Raw genomic sequence first — 23,459 nt, 5'->3', positions numbered from 1 at the left:
GAATGTCTCAATACCCACCATGAACACAAGTCTATGCTAGGTACTAAGGGCATATACTCTGCACTCAAGAGGTCGGCTCCTATTGAAGATAAAAGGGCAAAGCATTATCTAAATTTGCCTGTGCTTCTGGTATGACAAATACTCAGCCAATGGTGCATGATCAACGGCGCTCACCTTTCTTTGGATGGACACTAACAGACCTGTTATACTTCTCATCCCTCAGCCATGTAAAACATAAAGCCAGGAAGGACATGTTATTGTCCTATGACTGACTCCGAAAAGCTCTCAATGGCTCAACTCACCTAAGTCTTCCTCCTTTATTTTATTCCTCCACATCACAACTTTTGCAAAATTTTATGACGAGTTTTTAATGAGTAAAATGATCTGGAAAAAAATTTTTTTCAGTTTTTATTTCAATGAAACAAGAGGCAACAATGCTGTATAAAGTATTGCATGGAGAACATTTACACAAATATACAAAACTGCAAAAAACTAAACTCCAGTTTATTTCCATAGCCTCAAAAAGGTTGAGAGCACATAAAAATATCCAAAGTCATAGTTTATTCTTTAGGAATGTAAACTCTAGGAACACAATTAGAACAGATATATTTACTGTGAAAAGATTAGTATCACTACATGATTAGAAGTAAAGGTAAGAGGTATACAATAAACTCCACTTAAGCGAAAGCAACAGTATATGAAATAGGATCTTGAGTTTACTACTAGAAACTTCATATCAAGACGCAGATAGGTACTCTAGAACTCTACTATACTAAACACAAAAACATCTTCCAAAATGTTTACTGCTCGTCTCTAGATATGCACAAGTTACAAAGCACAGAAGACAACATATTTATGTTATCTAATGGAGAATCTAACAATATTAAACATAAATGAAAATAACTCAAAGTAGTAAGTATAATTTTATTAAGCAACAAATCTATAAGTATAAATTCATGCTAATTAAAGAACCCAATGGTTTTTATTTTTCACCCAAAGATTGGGAAGACATTATTAAACATTCATTTCTATCTACAATGCTTAGTTTAAGTACCCACAAATTATTCCTTTTTTAAATGGCTCTTTAAAAAATATTTTTTCAGTTACATTATTTAACATATTTCCTTGATGTACTTCACTTCAATAAAGATAGATTTATTGTGCCTATAGACTCAAATGTTAAACAGCCTGTTTTAAATATTTGTTTAAAATTATGTCTCAGAGTACAATTTATTTTCTATAATTTAAAATTAAAGGCTTTAACACTTTAATTTTATTCTTCCAAAACAGGCAAAATCCCTTAAAACTGGGATCATTTTTTATCTATTTTGGTTAAAAAAATATATTTCCCTTTAATTCAACTTTTTGTTTTTAAATGAGTAATGTTTGCTAAGCAGTTGCATCATAATTGAAAAGGGCAATAAAATATTGCATTTTCAAGATGAACTTTGTCATCATTTAAGGACTGAGCATTTCTATGCGGCAAATCAGTCTACAGAGCTGCCTTACAAGTTCACTAGTGGTGCACAAAGGGTTCCAGGGTGGCACTTGCCCTGGGTCCTCTGGGGGAAAACCCACTTTGTTTCTCTCCCCACTAGGATTCCTAAAGACAAACGCTGGGACACAGGTTCACTGGAATACTCCAGGTATTCGGGTAAAGAGTGAGAGGTGGGGTAATTTCAAGACTCTCTAGAGGTTTAAATTGTGGAAGAGCTACTGCTCAGATCCTCTTAGTAATAGGGTGCAAGGCCCCAATTTGTGCAGAATGCTTCTCATGATGAAAATGTATTATTCTGGATATATAGGAGGTATGTGACCAAATGGTCACATCAGCATCTTCATGAGAAAATGACCCACCAAAGCCATTCCAACTTTCAAACTTGGAAAGGTGAGTGGAAAGAGAACAGTAGAGATAATTACAATTGTTACTATAGTTAGCATTATCCAATATTTATAATAGCTATAAAAAATTTCAAATGTATAATCCTCATTTGAAATAGTATCAAAGGTACTGTAAAAGAATTTTACTGTTACTATCACTCCACATTCCAGAAAATTAACTGATGGAGATTACTTGGAGCAAAAATTCAGAACCACTCCACTGAGTAAGCCTTCAGAGTTTCTAAACGAATATACAAATGCAGATTTGCTGCATTGTATAAAAGCATTGTACCCATTTCATACTTAAAATTGTAGACATCTACAGCTCTGATTCCATTTATGGTTAACAAGAAAAATACAAAATGTTATATTTGTACTGTAAAAATAAGTGAGAATCATTAAAAATTTAGAGAACTTAAGAAGTCAAGTGTTATTAACACTATTAAAAATTAACTTGCTGTTAAAAACAATGATAATTATAATGATCTGGTATCTAACATATTTGATCTAGGGGTGTGAGACCACTGAGAATTTTAATTATTAGATAAGTGACTTGCTTTGATACTCTCTTCTCAAACTTTAATGTACATAAAAATCACCTGAGGATCTTGTTAAAATGCAAATTATGATCCAGTAAATCTGGGGTGACTCTGAAATTCTGCATTTTTAACAAGATGCCAGGTGATGCCAAAGTTACTTACCAGTTCTCAGACCATGAGTGGCAACGATCTAGAACAATACCAAAATGAGTTTCCACTAGAGCAGTTGAACATTAAAATATGATCGCTCATTTGTGCCAGCTAATGTTTCCTCAAACTTATTTTATAATGTTTCCTAAGCACCTTAGCTTGCTTATAACAAACATCAATCTTTTAAATTAGTTCCTGAAACTATTAATACTGTTAGTAGCTATGCCTAGGGGAAATTCTTTGTTAAAGAATTACACAAAAACAGGAAATTCACATTGACATTTTACAAACATTTTAAATTGTACACAGGAGTCTTATTCAATTAATACTATATCAACTTTCACTGTCTGGTTGCCTGGCTTTTTTTTGTTATTATAATTTATGCCAATAGGTCTTATTTATATTACTACAAAAATAAAATTTACTTGTATTGAAAAACATATGCTATTCTGGGTTAATGAATGAAAATAAGTTCATGCCTGTTGAATAATTCGATTTAAAATGGTAGCCAAAGCAGTTATGGTCAGAACTGCGTTCATACTGTAAATGTGGTAGCATTCTTCAACACACACACATTTGTCACATATTTGAGCTCTGCAGAGGCAGGTATATGAAGAAAATTAGCATTTTCTCTGTGTGGCCACAGCTAGAGACCATGAATAAGGACACCACTGTGTACTCACAATGGAAGAGACCAAGTAGACGACTCCTTCAGCCTTCTTTCCTGGTCTGCTTACTCGCATCCTCAGCCCTGTTTTCTCTCTCTTCCTCTGAATTATTACTTTAAGTGTTCTTGATTTACAGGGGACCTCAACCATAGCTGAAATGACCACCACTAGCAAACACCAAACTTTTATGCCCATCTAGAGGTCACATAGTTCTCTATAGCGACATGCAAGTTTGTTTAGCTTCTGACATATTGCCTTGTTTATTTTTATTTTTTGATTGGGGGTAACTACATTGATTATTCTTTCTGTCACAACAAGAACATTTAAAATAGTCCTGTTCACAAAATAAGAAACACATTTATTTTTATGTTTTATAATTTTAAATTTAAGAACACTAACATAAATAACCCTTTATTAGTCAATATGTAAATGTCCTTTGTCCATATTTTACTATCTTTATTTTTTATGAAGTTTTATAGATGAAAAATTTACCTAATTTCCTTCATTTGCAGGCAAACAATATTGTTGACCCTGGCATCTTGAGAGCTGTGTTGCAAGATTTACAATTTCCAGGAAGTCTTCAACAATGTGCGCTCTGAATTATAGGAATCCAAACTAACTAGGGTTCCTGAAGTCAAGCGGCAGATAAGTCAGTTTTATGGTACATTACATCTTAGAAACTAAAAGGGATTTTCACCTGCTAAATCCAGATCCAATGCTTCAAGACAACATTTTACTAGCAACTTGATTTGTGATAAAAAAAATGTTCCAAAGATAGCAACAGAAATCCCTCTGCCCATCCCCTGAAATCACGGAATAGCTAGGTACTTTGAGTACCAGGAATTTTCCAGCGCTTCATATAAACTGTTTCATTAATCTTAAAGATGGTCTGGTTACAAACATTCATATCAGGCACTTTTCATAGACATCATTTTTGGTTTTGTACATGCCTGTTTTTCCAACTGGCTTGCTGAACAGCCAGCTGTAGAATTCCTGGGGTTGCACCTCTAACTCATCCTTTGAAAAACAGTTCCTACACATGGAGATTTCCTTTGACTCTGAAGGCCAAACATACAGCTACCAAAATAGGAGTTATCGACGGGAAAAAACTCACAACCTCACATGAGATGTAACCAATCTGACCAGACAACCTGCCAAAATGTATTGTCACACTGACAATCTTAGGGCAACAGAAGCAAAGAAAAAAGAAAAAAAAAAAAAAAGAAAGACTCAAGTCAAGGGGAAAAAACACAACCAAGTAATAACAAAACCATGATCTCAGCTTCCTGCAACTGACACATTTTCCCTTCATCAAGTCCAGGCCGCCTTCAGAATTTAAGACATTGGGGCTCTGGTCAGGAACAGGGATGAAAGACCCTGGCACTTTAATAAAGAAGCAGAGTCGTATTTCCAGATTCACTGGCCATGTGAGAAAACTCTTAGAAATTAGTCTGTGGACAGAGTAATGCTAATACTAGGAGGTCTCTGCTGACCTGATTGATGCTTCACTGGAAGTTCAGTCCTTTCAGAGACGTAAATAAGCTTTTCTTCTTGGAGACTACAAGCGGAAAACCTATTGGCATCGGTCCCAGCCCCACAGCCCACAGTAGACGATGGGTTATGTGGGACTGTGACACCACTGACTTGTTCAAAGGATTTACTAAACACAGTTGCAGCAGTCTTAGCCAAACCATGGCCACTAGGTTTCGGCAGGGACTGGCTGGTTGTTAACGTAAGTCTCTTCAAGGAGAGAAGCTCGAGATTCTCACTTTGGGCTCTAGGAGTTTGTTTTCGAGCAAAGTGATCTTTGCAAATATCCCCTGTAGTTTCTTTTTCTTTTCCTCCAGTTTTGCTTCCTCCTGACCGTCTCTGAGTCTTTCCCACACTTGTCTTGTTACTAGAATTGTGACTGCTATTTGATAAACCTGACTGGCTGGTACTAGATGCAGCCCTGGAATAAAATCCCTCGTCAACTTCAGATATGTCCATCAGTTCTTCTGGACCTGTTAATTCTGTATTTCCTAAACAAAGAAATAACAAAGATTAATCAACATTAAGTATCTTCAGTAATTCTTTTTTCATGATTAATACCAAATCAATTACATTTCAAATAAATTAAACTTGAGCATAATTAGGGAAAGCAACAGATTATAGACCAAAATCAAAGGATAAATCAAAAACATTCTATAAAATGTCAAAATAGTTTACTGTAATTAAATAACAGTAATTTAGAGTGTAAAAGGCATGCCATAAACCACACTCTATTGTGTTTTTAGAAAGAGTTCTCTTATTATTCATGCAAAAGATCAGAGACACATAGGAAAAATACCACACAGTAAAACTAGGGACAAGCTCTCCTCCAGTAACAAAGCAATAGAAAATCAAAGCTCTTACCAAGGAACTTTTTAAAAAATAGTATTAAAATATTTTAAAGATTTTTATAAAGCTTATATTCTAGATTACTTTACAAAGATAAAAAATAAGACTGTGTCACAGCTCAAACTTGTTAAAATTCTATGTACATTTCTTCATATCAAAGATGACAAAAATACAAAGATAAAAAAATAATTTTTGATCTCAAGACATTAGCAGAAAGTTATTTTGGAAGCAATTTTCTGTCCGTTTTCAAAACTTACTCAGAGACAATATAGGTATGACCATTCCAAAGAGCAGTAAGAGTCATTCAGAGATTATGGTGCATAATTCATGCATTTTGATTATTAGATGACATGCAGAATTTCTGTGACTGTGCTACTGTTGCTTAAAACATGCAGTGGTCCTTTGCCGCGAGATACCTTGGAGTGCAGCTATACAGTGCTGTGCTAAAACTGCACTCTGCCAGGGGAGTTTATTCCGTCCTCCATCATTTTTCTTACAGATTTTTGTCTCCTGATCTCTGGCAAGCCTTTGCTGTCAGTCCTAGGATCTGTGGCTGTTTCCTGCACACCCTGCATATGCTGAGCATCAATCTCGCCTAGTGCTCTGCCTTTTTCCCCATTCCCGGTTCTCTCTCCGGCCACATTTGTGACACTAATCTCAGGAATGACAAGGATGCCCAATTCAGTAGTATCATTATTGTTGTCAGGTTGCTCTAGAATTGAAGATGATAAGACAAAATGATGGCTGAAAACAAAACAAAATAAAAATGCAAAACAAGAACAACAAAAGATTCCAAACAAAAATTGGATGACTGAATGTTATGATTAAGTCAAATATTTACATGGTAGGAAATTTTAACACTTACGACAGCACTGGAGACAACAGGGCCATGTTCTTTAATTTTAAATGACAATGAAAAATCTCACAGAACATAAATTCATGTTCTGCATTTTTCACACACATATTTGACATGGACTATGAGACAGGAATTTTTTTATAAATCAAGATAGATTTTCTATTGTTTTAAAGGTAATATTGTGACTACTTGATCTTATGTGAAGCCTTAGGCAAATGTTCAAGAATGTACAGCCAAAACGCTAGCTTTTATCAACAACAGGAACCAAGCCACTTAGAAATTCTCATTTGTACTCTTAAAATTCTATTGTTTTACTAGATTACATTGAGGCTGACAATAAACCACAATATTGGAAAAATGCTCATTCATTAATGATATCATGGTTATAATGCTCAGGTCTAGTTTTTGTCTCACACACCAAATCATCTTGCATATTAGTAAATATTAATGCAGCTGTGATATAATTAAACAGCCTACTCTTTCAGACTCATACTAATTTCATAAATTTAGGCAAGCTTGTAACAGTTCATTACTAAACTGGAGAAAAATAAAAATAGATTTGGAAAAACAAATTGTTAAGTCTCTTATTCTGAAAATGGCCATTGTAATCAAAGGAATGAACTTCCCGGCAAGTTAATACTTGCAGACATTCTATTCTGCATCTTAAATCACAAAGGCATACTTTTATTTAAACCTGTCAAGGAAATATCTATAATAAATGAGAAAATAACATAGATAAATCTACCATGGGCCAGTAATGAAAGTTAAAATGCAAAACAAAATAAGACTATGTAAAATAGTATATACTCTTAAAAAAAATGTAGACCACAAATCTGCTTGAGGGGCGTTACCTAATACTTTCAGATGTTTTCGTGATGGGGTGGGTTGTCCAGCTCTCACCAAAGGTGCTCAGGCATATGAAACAGTAACAGGTAGTAAAAGAATGGAAGCCAGAGCCACATGATCCTGTGGGTCCCAAACTTTGTGGCACATTGGTATCATCTGGGCATGTTTAAGAACAGATGCCTGGCTCTCACCTTAGATGCTCTGATTTAATTAGTAAGAGGTATGACCTGGGCACTGGGATTTTTAAAAGCTCCCAGGTAACTAATGTGCAGCAAAGTCTGGGAACCACTGCTCTATTCTGTTTCTTTCAAATTTTGAAAACTTAAAACAAAAGTTATTATGGATGCCCTGGGTGCCCCATACCCAGCAACAGTATGCACTTCTGGAGGTCCTCAAACCTTCATGTTCCCTAGGTTGGTGGGCCAGCGTTCTGCTTTAATAATGTCCCACTTACTTAGTGCTTCAGAAAAATTTGACTGAAGGTTCTCTAAATGAAATTTTTATTTCCTAGGCCAAAGCATGTAGGTAAGGTAGCATCCCACTGCAGCTTCTGGGTGTCCCTCTAACAAAGGTTTAATGAGGCTAGAAAGTTCTGACTAAGCCTATTCCCCATTGCTAACAGCAGTCTTCAAAGTGAGGGCAAGTAAAATCTTAGCGAGGTGAATGCCAGAGGCGCTGCAACTGAGAGTAAAACCACCATGGCACTGCTGGGTGACAACCAAGACTTGTCCATTTCTACTGTAGAAGCAGTTTCATGGATCTATTAAAGAAAGGGACCATCAGTCCACAAAATGTATAAACTGTAAATTATCCAGACATAATAAAGTCAATGAATATTAAGACTTACAAAATTTTAAAAGTTAAGCATAGGTGGCCTAACAGAATAGGAAATGCTACTACTTATATTGAATAGCACTAAATAATTTTTCTTAAGTGTTCACATATATTATTCAGTTATATTCTCAAAACGGTGTGTTAGTGAGCCTCTGAAATAGGCAATGTGCCTCCTATTTATAGACAAGGAAAATGAAGTTCAAAAAGAGCTACATGCTATTCAGTGGGGAGCTAAACAGCAAAATCCTTTGACTGCAAATGTTCATTCTAACATACTATAAGTTCTAACTCTTCAATTCATCATAGTCAGTTTGACTTAAATGTCTTCTGGTATCCTTCGATTAGGTTTAACTTATTTGCCTAGATTCCTGGTCATTTCATAGAAAGCAAATAATTTATTTTGGCTGAACAGAGAGCAAGAGCAAATAGAAGACTCTAAGAAAACATAAAAAGGTCATAACTCTCAAGGTTAGTTGTTCTTTAATTGCATTTATTTTTTTTAAAAGATAATGAAAATTATTAATTTAAAATGGTGCTGCAATAGTGAAAATTTAGAATTCTTCAAGAAAAACTAGAAACTGACAAAAGGAATAACATACAGCAACCTAGTCAATTGGATTGCTAATCACATTTATTGGGACAGTGGGGAAAATCTGGAGCCCAAGAAGCAATGATATTACATTTTTTGAAACATGAGATTAAGTGCTAAGTAGAAAAATGAGATCATGTGTTTTTCCACAAGTACAAACCTTTGACTAATTAATTTATGTATGTTACTCAAAAATGTTAAAAATGGCAATATTTTTAACTCCTTATTAAAATAAATCCATAAAAAGAAAAGCTAGAAATTGTGTACAGAGCTAGAAGGAACAGAAATATAATTCTCAGGAAAATTACAGAATACAGATAATTATGTAACTCAAATATTTGTTACATGATCTTGCTCTCCATATTTCTCCAACTTCTTTCCCTATATAACTCTGTGACCCAATCCCGCTCGCTATTCAAACCTTCTTCCTGGTCTTACTGTTCCCTAGACCTGGGATGCTCTTTCCCATATAGCTGCATGGCTCATCTCTTCCTTTCCTTCAGGTGTTTTCTCAAAAATTTCCTTCTCAATGACGCCCTCCCTGATCACCCCATCAGTATCCCCCATATTTCATATGCCCTCTTCCCTACTTTGTTTCTTCTTCTTAGTACCTAATCACTCTCTAACCTACAATTATTTATTTATCTTGTATGCTAGATATAAGCTCCATGCGGGCGGGGATTTGTGTTGGTCACTGTGTATACCTAGTACATGGAAAAGCAGCTTGCATATAGTAGGTGCCCAATAAATATTTGTTTGATGAACGGAACGAATTTCCTATTATGAGGTGAAATTATTACTAGAATAAATAAAGGTAAAAAAAATATGTAGAGGGCCAGCCGAATGGCGCGATGGTTAAGAGCTGGCTTGGGACGCCAGAGGTCTCCAGTTCGGATCCCACATATGAGGGCAAGTGACACTGCCCTCTACAGCTAAGATGCTGAACAACAGCTCAACCTGGAGCTGGGCTGCCGTGAGTTGCTGGCGACGGCATAGGCTGCAGCCCCTGCTGCAGTGGGTTGCCATGGGCTACCGTATGTAGCCAGCAGCCAGCGTGAGCGGCCAGCAGCCGCAGTGAGCGGCCGTCCAGAAGCCGGCGACTGATCTGCCTCGCCCGGGAAGAGCGCAATGATGGTGCCAACTTGGGCCAGTGAAGCAACGTCCTCCACAACTAGACTGAAGAACAAAAGGACAGCAACTTGTCTGCTCCCCTTCCCCCAATTCCCCAGCACTGTTCCTATCCCCCCAATTCCCCAATAAAAAAATCTTTAAAAAAAAATGTAATAGACATGAGAAATGTAGGCTAAGAATGTGTTCCTTAAATTTATAAAAGGAAAAAATAATATACAGTTTATGCTAATAAGAATTTTTGAATGGCAAACAAAAGCAAAGGCTCTCTCTTTTGGAAAAGTGAAGTAGCTAACTCTAAATGTAGGCTTACTAAAATGCTTAGTAACGTCAAAAAGATTTTTTTAAATCTATACTTCTTTTATTATGTTATACATAGGGTAACACACCTAGCTAAGAAGAAGTTAATCCGTTCTTTCAGAAAATTATAGAGGAGACGTTTTAAGGAACTATAAATGCATAAGAAAACAGAATCTGTTTAAAAGCCCAGAACTTAAAAATCTATGAAAACGTTTTATATCATAATTGTTCTATACCTATATAAATAATACTTACATTTGACTTCAAATAATTCGAAAAGTTCAACAAAGGTCCAAAGAGAAACTTCTCAGAGAATATTTTATTTGTATAATCTCTATAAATAGGTCAACTTCTCTCCATATACAGAAATGAGGAGAGTTAAAAGATACTTTTAATAGACATTTCCAAATTGGTTATCAAAGGCACTCAAATCATTTCGCCCTACAAAATTTCTTTTGGCTTTTGAGGGGAAAAAATGTGAAACAAATTGCAAATATCATTAAAATTGACCATGGTTTCTCCCATATGTAATTTTATAACCCCAAATATCTACTCCATTATGTCACTCATGAAACTCTCTATCCCAACTTTACCTTTTATATTTTCAAGACTGCCTTATTTACTAAAAGTGACCATTTAAATTAAGGAACAATTTATTTATTCATAGAATTTATATAGCGCTGTACCCAGACTACTGTATGAGTCTAAAGAAGTCTGGGTATGACCCAAGGCACTTACAAATTTATTTTTAAGAACAATAAAATAAGCTAAAGCTTAAAAAAAATTAATCCATATCTTACATGTCTGTATCATACAATTTTGACATTAATTATTAAAAGTATTTTAGAGTAAACCCCAAAGAAAGTCGTATACATTTCTTTACAATTTATAAGATATAAATATTTTAAATGTCACAATATGCCTGAACAACTTCATACCCTTTAATCTAGTCAGTTTATGTTTAAAATTTATTCTCTTCAATAGAATAAAAAAATGCTATCTATACTCATTAAGCTATTCATTGCAGTGTTATCTATAATAGCAAAAATTTAGAAACAAATTATTTAACATATTAAGGACAGGGTTAAGTAAATGATGGAATGTCAACTCAGCGTGGTAATATGTAGCCATTAAAATAATTGCACTTACTAGAACTTGGGAAAATGTTTGACAATGTTAACTGAGTAAAAGCAAAATATCAAAAATTTAATTTTTAAAAATTCAATTTAAATAGAGCACAACTATGAAAACTGCATACACATATGGAAAAATTGTAACTTTTTAAGTACTGGGATTATAAGAGAATACCCTCTATCCAGTTTACTATCATGTTGTTACACTGTTTTTCAGTACAATGGAAAAAAAGGAACAAAATGCTCATTCTATGTCATACACTTCTTTATCATTCATTTACTCATTCATGCATTCAATTACTATTTATTGAGCACCTACTATGTGCCAGACATTGTTTTAGGCTCTGCAGATACAATAGTCAACCAGACAAAGATCCTGCCCTTACAGGGTTTTACACTGTAGTATGGGAATTAAGTAAACAAGGGAATCGTAGATAGTGGAAAACGCAATGAAGAAAATAAGAATGATAGGAGAGAGTAAGCAGGGTGGTAGGGGAGAAAGCCTGCTTTATATGGGAGGTCTGGGAAGACCTCTTTGAGGAAGAGATATTTGAGCTGAGATCTGAATGATGAAAAAGCAATGACTACAAAACGATGCAGAGGAAGAGTTCAAGCTGGCACTTTTCATCATTCACATCTCAGCTCAAATACCCCAAATTGGTAGTACAAAGACCCTACTGCAGAAATGGCTTAGTATGTTGAAGGGTTAGAAGGAAGGGTGAGAGTGGTCTTTAGATGAGGTCAAGACAGTAGGCAAGAGGTCTTATCACTAGGGCCACCTATGCCATAGTGCAGAGCTTAGATTTTGTTCTGATTTGCAATGGGTAGCCATTGACAGGTACACAGATAAACTGCGTACTTTTTTAGCAATTTTTATCAATAGAAGTCACATTTGAGTAACAAAACATATTGAGCATGAAGTCTGTCTTGGGTTAGAAAGAATAACACTAACAATTCATAGCCTGGGTCAGTTATTTGCAAGTCAGATTAGAGGAAAGCAAAGCTGCCATAGAAACAAAATAAGGTCCTGAAACTTAAAGGACTACCCTCTGAGCAAGGATATAAACAAAGACTGAGAAATCTGGCTCCTGAAGTCACTGGGAGACCTTCCAGATAAGAAAAGAGCAGGCTAGCCTGGGGCACACAGAAAAATGCAGTCTGGGCCACATGATTTATTTATAGACACACTGGTTAGGAACTGTTACCAATTTCCTTAAGTAAAGAACAGTCAAGTCTAGCTTTTGTTGTGTATTAGTAAATGATACAATTCTCCTTATTGAGGTAGATTCAATCACTTCCAATAACTCCCTCTGTCATCTTTAATTCCCAAGCTAAAAAAAAAAAAATTCCTTAAGAATTGCCACATATGGATGCTGCTGGACCAGGTGAATCCTTCATGTTGATTAAAGACCCTCATGATCAGACAGACCAAAAACAGATAAGCAACATTTATTACAAAACTACCTATAAAAGTTTATTTCCTCCTCTGCATGCAATGTGCAACAAATGCTCATAAAAAGAGGGTTAGCGGGACCAGGTAGTGCTCAGTTACAAGTAACAATAAATAATAATTTCATTAACTACAGCAAGAATTATGTAAGGACTCCCTAGGAAAAAAATGTAGAACACAATGATTGACAAGTGTTTTTGCCTCGTAAGACCAATAATTCTGAAATATCTTACTTCTCTGTATAGAAAATTATTTTACCTAAAATAGACTAAGATTTTTTTGTTTTCTTCTAAACTTGGCTAAGCCAGGATTTTGAGACTACTCTTTCCTCTTTAAACCTATGTGTTCATATGTGTCAATTGTACCAACATATTTTAGCTCTTTGGTTAATATGTCCTTTTTTCTTTGAATCATCTAATATTTCCTAATGTTTTATCTTGTCCTCCATGAGTATAAAGAACACCAGTTAAAATTCATGCAATACTAACTTTGGCCAGAAGGAAATGTTTATTTTTGGTCTAAATATTTTATCATCTATATTGGGAAAGGAAAATTTGTTCCTCAAATAGCATTTTAGAATCTGAAAATAATGGAGCCTCTCAAAATAATACTAAAAACATTTAAACCTTTTTATAAAACTGCTAAGTAGTTTTTTTCTAAATTTCCTTAGTAAGTATAGATAACTTAAAATAAAAACATAAGCATTATACATTTCTAACTGCAGATATAAAATTCTAATAGCCAATTATTTAAAGTTTGCTACTTGTGGGTTTCAAATGATCATTTCTCCATTTTTCAAAATGCTTTTATAACTGATAACCATTTTGTTTCAACTAAATGCTATTCTCATAGTCATAAAATCAGGTTCACAAAATAAATGTTTAAACAGGTATTAAAACAATATTGTAAAAAATCCTGACTGTAATGGTGATGCAAATGTCAGATAATAAAGTACTGTACTGCAGGGCTACAGAAATTACAAAAAAATAAAATAAAATAAAATATATATATATTTATACATATATATATAATTAAACTAATTGTTACTATTTACAACATATGTATACTTTTGTGTTTGATACTACACTCAAACTAAACATGTTTATTTCAATTTGAGAAAATCCAAACTATAAGTTTGAAAAACTTACTGTTGTATGAAAGGGCTAATCAATCACAGGACCATTTGAATGGCAAGCTAACTAATAAAAACTCATCAAGAACTTAATTATTATATATTATAGCTAATGAAACAAATTAAACAGTTCTTAATTAACAAACTGCCTTTATGTAGTGATTTAAAGCATACCAAACGCTTTTCACTCGCTTGTCTCATTATCTCACAAATGCACAAGTGGAAGGAATGGTGGGCAGTAATACAGAATTGGGATTTCACTAGATAAGCCTTTTTATTAGATAACTAGTTGGCAAAAATTATAAGCACACATTATTTGCCACCACAACTTAAATTAGGGGACTTTTATAGAATGAAGGAGTGGTATTTCAACAACTGTTTTAAAAGACATCATCTGTACTTGGAACAAGTACAGATAATTTTTTAAAAAGTGGAAGAATGAGTCATAGTGGTCGTAGTCGTGGGGAAACAGACAAAAAAGTGGCGACTAAATGTGCTCTGGAAGAAGAGAGGGAATAGAAAAGTACATAAAAATAAGTATGTACAGATCGTATGAAAGAACCTTGAAGTGGTAAGAATCACACAGGGACTTAAAAGGGCTCTTATAGCTGACATGGCAGATAATGAAGATAGCTTTAGAAGCAACATTTAAAGCACAATTATAAAGAAATACTTTCTGTTTTCCTTTTAGCTATTGTTGATTTTTTAAAGGAAATATTTAATAAAATTGTATTTTTATTACTAATTTTAAAAAACAGATTATTTCACTGTTTTATTTTTCTTATTGCAGTTTTCATTTTGATTCTTGTTATGGTCATAATCTACTCATTCTTCTCTTACCTTATTTAATGCTTTTTAATGTTTTTCTATTATTATCCTTCTCTGATTGCATTTTACTTTCAAATTATGAATTCTAAATGGACCTCAATCTGTAGGTTGCCTGAAAATCTAGGTTTAAAAAATCCATACTAAGTGAAATGCAATATGATTAAAAGAATTAATGATATATAAATAAAGCTATTAATTTTGAAACTATCACCCTTAAAAGTTAAAAGCAGCAATTCTACATTGTAATTTTACATTCCAAACATGTATTAACATAGAATTATAAAGTCATTAAATAAAGTGAAAAGTGGGGAAAATCAGGCAAACATACTAGTTGTCAAACATGTCTCTTCAAAATAATCCATCAGTTGAAACCAACCTTTAGAAATCACTCTATTTAGTCGATATGAGAATGTACTGTTTAGTCAAAATTAAAATTACAGGGCATTTTATACATATATATATATATATATATCTTTCTGGTGTGAGATGTTGACAGTGGAAGAATATGCGGTGGTGGACAGAGGGCATGTGGGAACTCTACGTCCCACTCAGTTTTGCTATGAACCTAAAACTGCTCTAAAAAAAAAAAAAGTCTATTAATTAAGGCCAAGCAAATAATAGAACTGGTCAAAATATAATTCTAAAAATTTGGGTCGTTATTCAATAATAACAAGACCATAACAAGGGACATATGTTCTGCCATGTGTGGAAATGTTAAACCTAAAGTAATTTTTTTACCTTCCAAAAGAACACTTTCCATTAAAATATAAGCTGTGGAGAGGCCAGCTGAGTGGCTCAGTTGGTTAAGAACACGAGCTCTGAGCAACAGGGTCGACGGTTCAATTCCCACATGGGCCAGTGAGCTGCACCCGAGCTGAGCTGCCTCTGAGCTGCCAACAGGTAGCAGGATAGCTCAGCTTGTGAGAGTACATGCTCCTAACAACAAGGTTGCCCGTTCGACTCCTGCATGGGATGGTGGGCTACGCCCCCCCGCAACTAAGATTGAACACGGCACCTTGAGCTGAGCGGCTGCAAGCTGCAGATGGGCAGCCAGATGGCGACTGCACTTGGAGCTGAGCTAGCTGCGCCCTCCACAACTAAGATTGAAGGACAACAACTTAACTGTTCCCCTTCCCTAATTCCCCAACACTGTTCCCCTTCCCCAATTCCCCAATAAAACCTTTAAAAATTAAAATAAAATAAATAATAAAATAAAATGTAAGCTGTGGATAATTCTTAACTTTAACAAAAGAATGGGTAGATAGATCTGTGAGGCTTCAGAGAATCCTGAAGTGCATTCTAGATAGCTCAAAAAATTTTAATGTAAGTAATTAAAAATGTTCCAAATTAATTTTAAAAACAGTTGGGCTGTAAAGGTAAAGAGATTTTTCTGTTACAAATAAAAAAAAATGTGATTAATTGCTCCAATTTAACGTATTTCCTTGCATGTATAATTTTTGGTGCCTCAGATATGCAAACACACTAATATGTTCACATGGCTTAATTATCTATATTCATTAATGATAAAGAAATATGGAGAGAAAAAAGTGAAAAATAGAAAGTTCTGCTTGGCTGCTTCCATGGGAAAACCTCACTTACTCCTCTCCCTCTTCTCCCCAGATAGGCTGGAAAAAGGAGAAAAAAGGAGAGAGGCAATAAATATGGAAGCAACCTAAATGTCCAGTGATGGATGAACGGATACATAAAATGTGGTATATATACAATGGAATATTAGTCAACCATTAAAAAGAAGGAAATCCTATTATTTGTGACAACATGGATAGACTAGAGGGTATTATGCTAAGTGAAATAAGTCAGAGAAAGACAAATATTGTATGCTCTCACTTATATGTGGAATCTAAACAACAACAACAGGGCCGGCCGAGTGGCTCAGTTGGTTAAGAGCTTACTCAAGAGTTTGAGCTCTGAGCAACAGCGGTTTGAGTCCTGGCCCAAGCTGAGCTGCCGCTGAGCTACCAACAGGTGGCAGGATGGCTCAGCTAAAAGAATAAAAAATAAATAAACAACAAAAAAAACCTAAAATCATAGATACAGAGACTGGATTAGCGATTGCCAGAGGGAAGGTTGGGGGTGGGGACGAGGGAGGGGATGAGCGAAAATGGTCAATAGGTACAAATTTCCAGTTATAAAATAAGTAAGTACTGGCGATGTAATATACATGTACAGCATGGTGACTACAGTTAATAAAATTGTATTTTATATTTGAAAGTTTCTAAGAGAGATCTTAAAGTTCTCATCACAAGAAAAAAAAATTGTAACTATGGGTGGCAATGGGTGTTAACTAGACTTACTCTGGTGATGGTTTCATTATATATATATATATATATATATATATATATATATATATACTGAATCATTATGTTGTACACCTGGAACCAATATAACTTTATATGGCAATTATATCTCATTTTTTTAAAAAAAGATATAAGTAAAAGAAAAAAGACGGAAAAAAGGAATAAACCCAAGGAAGCAAAAAAAAAAGCCAATTCCTTTCTTCTTTTCAGCAGTGGCAATAACAAAGAAAAAGGCCATAGAAAAATAAAAAGAATATTCCTTAAAGTTCATGCTTCTTGTCCCTTCTCCTTCCCCAGCCCTCATCATCATTGGCTTGTAGTTGCATATTCCACATTCCTACTGAATGATATAGTTCGGGGCCTGAGAAGAAATCCCTCCTCCTGGGAGGGTTGGTATGATAAGGATAGGGTGGGGATATAGATGTAATGGGAAACGCATTTTGTGTTCCATCCAATAAAGAAACTCTAAATGTGTTTTCACTCAGTCATAAACTAAACCTACAATCTATAGTACTCTGCTTCAGAAACACGGGATGAAAAGGCTTTTGCGGGTCACCCTGGAATCAACAAGCCCTTTAACACTGGAAAACTTAAGTGTATAAATAAATTAAATTTTGTTGTAATTCATATATACAGTTTATATATGAATATAATATAATAAATATAATTTACAGATAAGTAAATTTAATTTAAAAATCAATTTATAACTTGAGATTGTTTATATATTTAAGAACTATAGCAAAGATACCTATCTTCCTCAAAAGATGCCAGTGCCAGCTAGAGAGCCCAGAACTATAATAAGGTGTTCCAAGGAGGAATCAGGACAAAAAAGATGGAAAACAAAAAAGTTTTTAATTCAGCAGAACAGAGTAACAGTGAAAAATACAGCTCTCGGAAGGAAGCCAAGACTACCCTAAAAAGGGAGAATGCAACCTATCTGTACAGGTAAATAAGGACCTTTAGTAGGAATATTTTAGAGTCCACGGATAAGGGGAATTCACACTACAGAGGAGTAGTAAACAAGACTAAGCTATATTCTGTGTCTGCTCCATGCACCTGACTTTTTTTTATAGTTCATTCTCTTCTAAATCCTCATTTGTGACTTTTTTGTTATCATAAACATGAGTTGCCCAGGTGTTAGAGTGGTGACAGTTGAATAAGTGTAGGGGGATAGGTGATAAGGAAAGTTACTTTAATGAGGCTGTAGCCCTAAGACAGTGCCAGCTCCTCAAGTGGTGGCCAAAATGTAATCTGGAAAATGTGTAGGTATCTAATAGACACAATATACTTCAAGTAGTCTTTTCTATTGTTTTGATAATTCAGTCCTATATTTCTGGAAAACACCTTCTATTTTATTGCAGGGTATACCACTTAAATTCTGTTAAACGCATACATGGACACATACACACACCTCTTTCTCTCATAAACATGCACAAATACAGCTGAACTTCATTATTTCACATTTTTAACTGCAAGACCTATATTTATCCCCCTAATTCCCAACATGTCCGCCTAAATAGCAACAAAGGAAAGTGGGAAAGAGATTAAAATTCATTCTTGCATTTCCTGTAGCGGTAGTTTGGGAGCCATTACGGCTACAATGACCCATATCATCTGGTTCATTGCCTCTGTGTCCATTTTCATTTATTAATATTAAACAAAAAAATGATCTCTAGTGTACCACCATAACTAATTAAATGACTTTCTACCTGCAATCTAGTCCCATTCAGTAGCATAATTTTTACTAAAGAAACTGAAATATTTGACTATATGTTTTAAATAGTAGCATAATTTCCCTTGCTAATGGCAAACATTACACTTCTTTTATGCTTTCCTAAAGGACTTGTCACACTACTTTAAAAAAGACGAAGATTCAAAATGATCATTGATTAAGCTGGAAAACTCCATCATCATTCTTTTTTTCCTAGATTCCCTGAGAAGGAACAATGGCAAGTATTCTCATCATCAACTTTCTATTTCACCATGAGTAATCTCATTCTTCTCACTTGTGCATTTCTCTCTAGACACCACAGGGACAAATGGAACAAAATATGTCAAAAAGAGCTACCATTTTCATCACAGTTTATGGGAAGAAGAAAACAGAGAATGGGTTTTGCTTCACCCTTAGTATATTATACGTCTGCTTAGGGCAAAGGTGTGTCTTTTTGCTTCCCATTCTATGGTTACCTTCTGACAAAGGTGATAGTAATCTTCTTACACTGATTCTTGCCACTACAATAACTTCTAAGTAGGAGGTCACTTATAAAAAGAATAAGAAATTAAATAAGAAATAATTAATATCAGAGAAGAGAAATAAGAAAGCATTGAGAAAGCCATGGAGAATAAAATTAACTTTCAGTAGAGTTCTTAAATAATAAAATGAAGCAGTCAAGGAGAAATATTAAAACAAACAAACAATTGTTAACAACTATATACAGTGCCAGGTGGATACTAGACTAATTGGGGAGACCACTGCATAAATTATATAAATATCTAACCACTATACTGCACACCTGAAACTAATATAAAATAATACTGAATGTCAACTGTAACTGAAGAAACAATAAACAATTAAAAACAAATAAACAATCTTGGAAGAAAATTAACTTCCAGAAAACAGAAATGCCTGGAGTTGCATCAATACTATGGCATTCTTTATAGGAAGTACAGAAGAAAATGTTCAAATCCCTATTGGTTGTTCTACTTTAATATGCAAGTTTACCTGCTAAAATGTTAGTTGACAAATCAGAAATATTAAGGAATATTTGCAAATAGTTGTGAATAGAAACCCAAAAAGTATGAATAATTTTAAAATGCATTTTCCTACTTTCCTACTCTATTGAAATATAATTAAAAAGCCAACACAATGTTTAAATAAATTTTCATTCATATATGTAACATAAGGGGCTCTATTTTCCTTATTGCCTGTCATTCATTCATGGATAATAAATTAGAAGTCAAAGATGATCCAATAGCTCTTTCTGCCATGCTATTTTGATACTATTTAATAAAGCTAGAAGTTATAGCACCACAAGTACAAAGAAAAATGTGATAGAATCAACAACTTTCTAATGTGTAGAGTTTTTTGTTTCTTACCATGTCTTTTCCACCTATGACCTCTTATTGACATGCTGGTTACTGCATTTCTTGATATTCTAGAGGAAGTTGGTGTGATTTCAACTTGAATACACCTTGTACCCTCCTTACTAGATTTCATGGCACCATGAGGCAATGAAGCCTTTATTGCATTAGCAACCTAAGAAAGAAACATATAGTTTAAGATTGGTATTAACAAATGTATTATTACACCCTTAGATAAAGTGTTACATTTTAACTGGTTTTAAAAAAGAATACTTCCAAGGTATTTCATAAGATGATATATAAATACTCAGGAGTAAGAGCTCAGAAGGAAACTTATAGTTAAAAATAATATGTAAGTGATGAAATTAAAATTTTCAAAATATTAAATTATATTTCCAAATGCCTAATGCTAATTAATAAATGTAGCTCTAACATGTTAAGGAGAACAATCTTACAAGTTAAAAAGACTATCAGGTATATAAGAAATTAGCTTAATAAAAACTTCAAATTTTATTATATATACCTTTTCAAGTATAAAATTATCTTAGTATAACAGGAGCATGAATCACTGAGTATTCATGACATATTAATGCATTATGAATGGCTACTTCTCAATTTATAGTTCTAAACTGAGAAATTTTAAATTAAAAAATTTATATAAATAAGTGAGGCACCTACCAGCAATGGCTCTGGATATAATTCTAACTGGGCTCTGTATATAACATCATCCAATGCCTTTTGAGCTAGATCCCATTCTCCATTATAACTATAAAATTAAATCAAGAAAGTATAATTATTTTAAGTTAATTCTATATAATTCAACAAAATACAATGAGAAACTTTATTTTTACTGAGGAAAATAACAGATATTAGCATATTGCTTAGCATTCCAGCCTCCTTAAAAACATATTTTTAAATCTTTGACTTTCTTTCAAGTGTATCTGAAAGCCCATTAATAGCAAAGAAAATATTATAGATGTACATTTCTTCTCGAAAGAACATTTCTATTTACGGAATTGATACAAAACAGCTAGGCAATCTCAAAGCATTTTTAACTTTCAAAGAAAGTCAGAGCATTATAAATTATATGCCTTAGAATAGTGTTCAGAACACTTCATGGTCAAATTATTCTTTAACTCCCACGGTTTTTAATGAGAATCTACAACTACAGTGGCTTGCAATAGCCTAAATAGTTACTTCTTTGCATTTTGATACTCATTTAGAAGTGTGTGTGATGTATGTTGCAAATACCAGAGATATATTGAGGAAAAAAGTATATGTGTGTAATTTTCAAAGATATGGCCACACTCGTCCTGAAAATTGGCTAAATGATGAAAATGGACAGAGAAATAATGGCTTGGTCATCTGCCAACAAAATAAAGAAGTGTGAATTATATCAAGAGTGCAAGGAAAGCCTAAAAAATGGAAAGAACATTCCTCCTACCATAAAAACAAGATAAATCTACAAAACTATAATTTTTCATGAATCCAGCAAGAAGCTAAGGTTACAGGGCAACCAAATAGCCTGAAACCTAAGGGCAACAGGTGCCTCTAAGCAGAGACAGGCCACAATGCAAGTGAGTAATAAGAATTTGGCTACACTTTTTTTTTTTTTTAAGCTGAGCCATCCTGCCACCTGTTGGCAGCTCAGCAGCTGCTCAGCTTGGGCTGGGAATCAAACCGCTGTTGCTCAGAGTTCAAACTCCTGAGCAAGCTCTTAACCAACTGAGCCACTCGGCCAGTCCCATTGGCTACACTTTTTAACAAATTGCTAAAATCTAAGTGTGAGCCAGCACAAGAGTATAGTGTGCCTGGAAGGAAATACAAGGGGAGCCCATACCCACTCACAAGCTCTTCACACACACCTCCTTTAGGCACGCACAAGAAAAACTGCAGGCAACACGGGGGACCAGAGGCTGCTGCCCTTGGTAGTGACGCCTAAAGGAGAAGAGTGGCCACCAGAGCAGGAAAGGCATGAAGATGCAGCCAGCCCCTTTTCTCACGTGGAACAAAAATGTTAAAGCCTTTGGGGAAAGAGCAGAAAACCCTTTCACCCCGATGACAAAGGTTGAAAACCAACTATGGCTATAAAGGAAAGAAAAAGGAAAAAAAAACAAAAACACAAACCTCTACCTGTGGGAAGGATCAAGAAATCATCCTATGCTAAGACTACCAGAGGTCTCTTATCACAGGAGGAGGGGCGGAACCCCTCAGGAATGAGGAACTCCCCCCACCCCACCCCACCCTCTACCTCCAGATGCAGGGACAGAGGGCCTAAGGTACTTAGAGGCTGGACCAGGATAACAGGAACACCATTCTCCCCTCCCCTCAGCCAGGCTAGTACACATCTAAAAACAAGCATTAGCGCTCTAGTGCTGGAGGAGGGGCAAGAACATGGAGAGAGACCCTCTCTGAGGTGCAGATGCACAGGGAAAGCTGAAAGCTGAGGATGGAGCAAGCATTGTGAGAAAAACACTGCAGTAATCCACCTCCTCCCACCTTAAGTACCAGGTAACATGAAAGGAATTTGAAGTAGGTGGTGCCCTGAAGGTAACCATAGCAACAACAAAATCCAACCCCAGCTCACTCCTGCCTATAACAACTCCACTAGCAGCCTAGAAGAAAAGAGGCATGCCCATCTCCAGGGTATAAATAATATTTACCTCACTCTCTACTGTCCTACTCATGAACAAAATGATGATCAATCAAATGTTACAAAGCACACGAAAAGCAAGAAGAAAACAGGTCATTGTCAAGAGACAAAGAACAATAAAACCAAATTCAGAGATGACTCAGATGTTGTAGTTATCAAGGAAATTAAAATAACTAAGATTAATATATTAAAGGCTCTTGTGGAAAACATGGACAACATGTATGAACAGATACAGATTTCAACAGAGATATGGGAACTGTAAGAAAGAGTCAGATGAAAAGGCTAGAAAGAAAACACACTAAGGAAAATAAAGAACCCCTTGGTAGGCTCATTAGCAGACTCAACACAGTGAAGGAAAAAAATCAATGAACATGAAGATAGATCAACAGAAATTATTCAATGTGAAACACAAAGCAAAAAGAGAAAAAATAAAATAGATCAAGAGCATCCAAGACTGTGGGACAATGTTAATGGTCTAACACAAGGGTCAACAAACTTTTTTTTAAAGGGCTAGATAATAAATATTTTTGGCTTGTGGGCCATACAGTCTCTATTGCAACTACTCAACTCTGTTACTATAGCACAAAAGCAGCCATAGACAGTATGTACCGTATTTGCCGGCGTATAAGACGACTGGGCGTATAAGACGACCCCCTAACATTTCCACTCAAAATACAGAGTTTGTTATATACTCGCC

General features: G+C 34.8%; 1 protein-coding gene across 1 annotated transcript in view; it reads right to left on the bottom strand.

Moving 5' to 3' along the window:
• Window positions 1–538: 538 nt before the first annotated feature.
• Window positions 539–23,459, bottom strand: part of HYCC1 (hyccin PI4KA lipid kinase complex subunit 1) — a 69,527-nt gene continuing 46,606 nt past the window's right edge. The window contains exons 6-8 of the mRNA XM_019651986.1: window positions 20,788–20,875; window positions 20,125–20,284; window positions 539–5,259 (exon numbers count right to left, since the gene is read on the bottom strand). Of these exons, the coding sequence (XP_019507531.1) occupies window positions 4,685–5,259; window positions 20,125–20,284; window positions 20,788–20,875 (823 nt within the window). The 3' untranslated portion in view covers window positions 539–4,684. The remainder of the gene's footprint in view (window positions 5,260–20,124; window positions 20,285–20,787; window positions 20,876–23,459) is intronic.

Source organism: Hipposideros armiger, unplaced genomic scaffold (assembly GCF_001890085.2).
Source record: "Hipposideros armiger isolate ML-2016 unplaced genomic scaffold, ASM189008v1 scaffold_171, whole genome shotgun sequence".
NCBI classification, from domain to species: Eukaryota; Metazoa; Chordata; class Mammalia; order Chiroptera; family Hipposideridae; genus Hipposideros; species Hipposideros armiger.
Note: the sequence above shows the minus strand (reverse complement) of the source record. Positions and strands in the feature narration are given on the sequence as shown.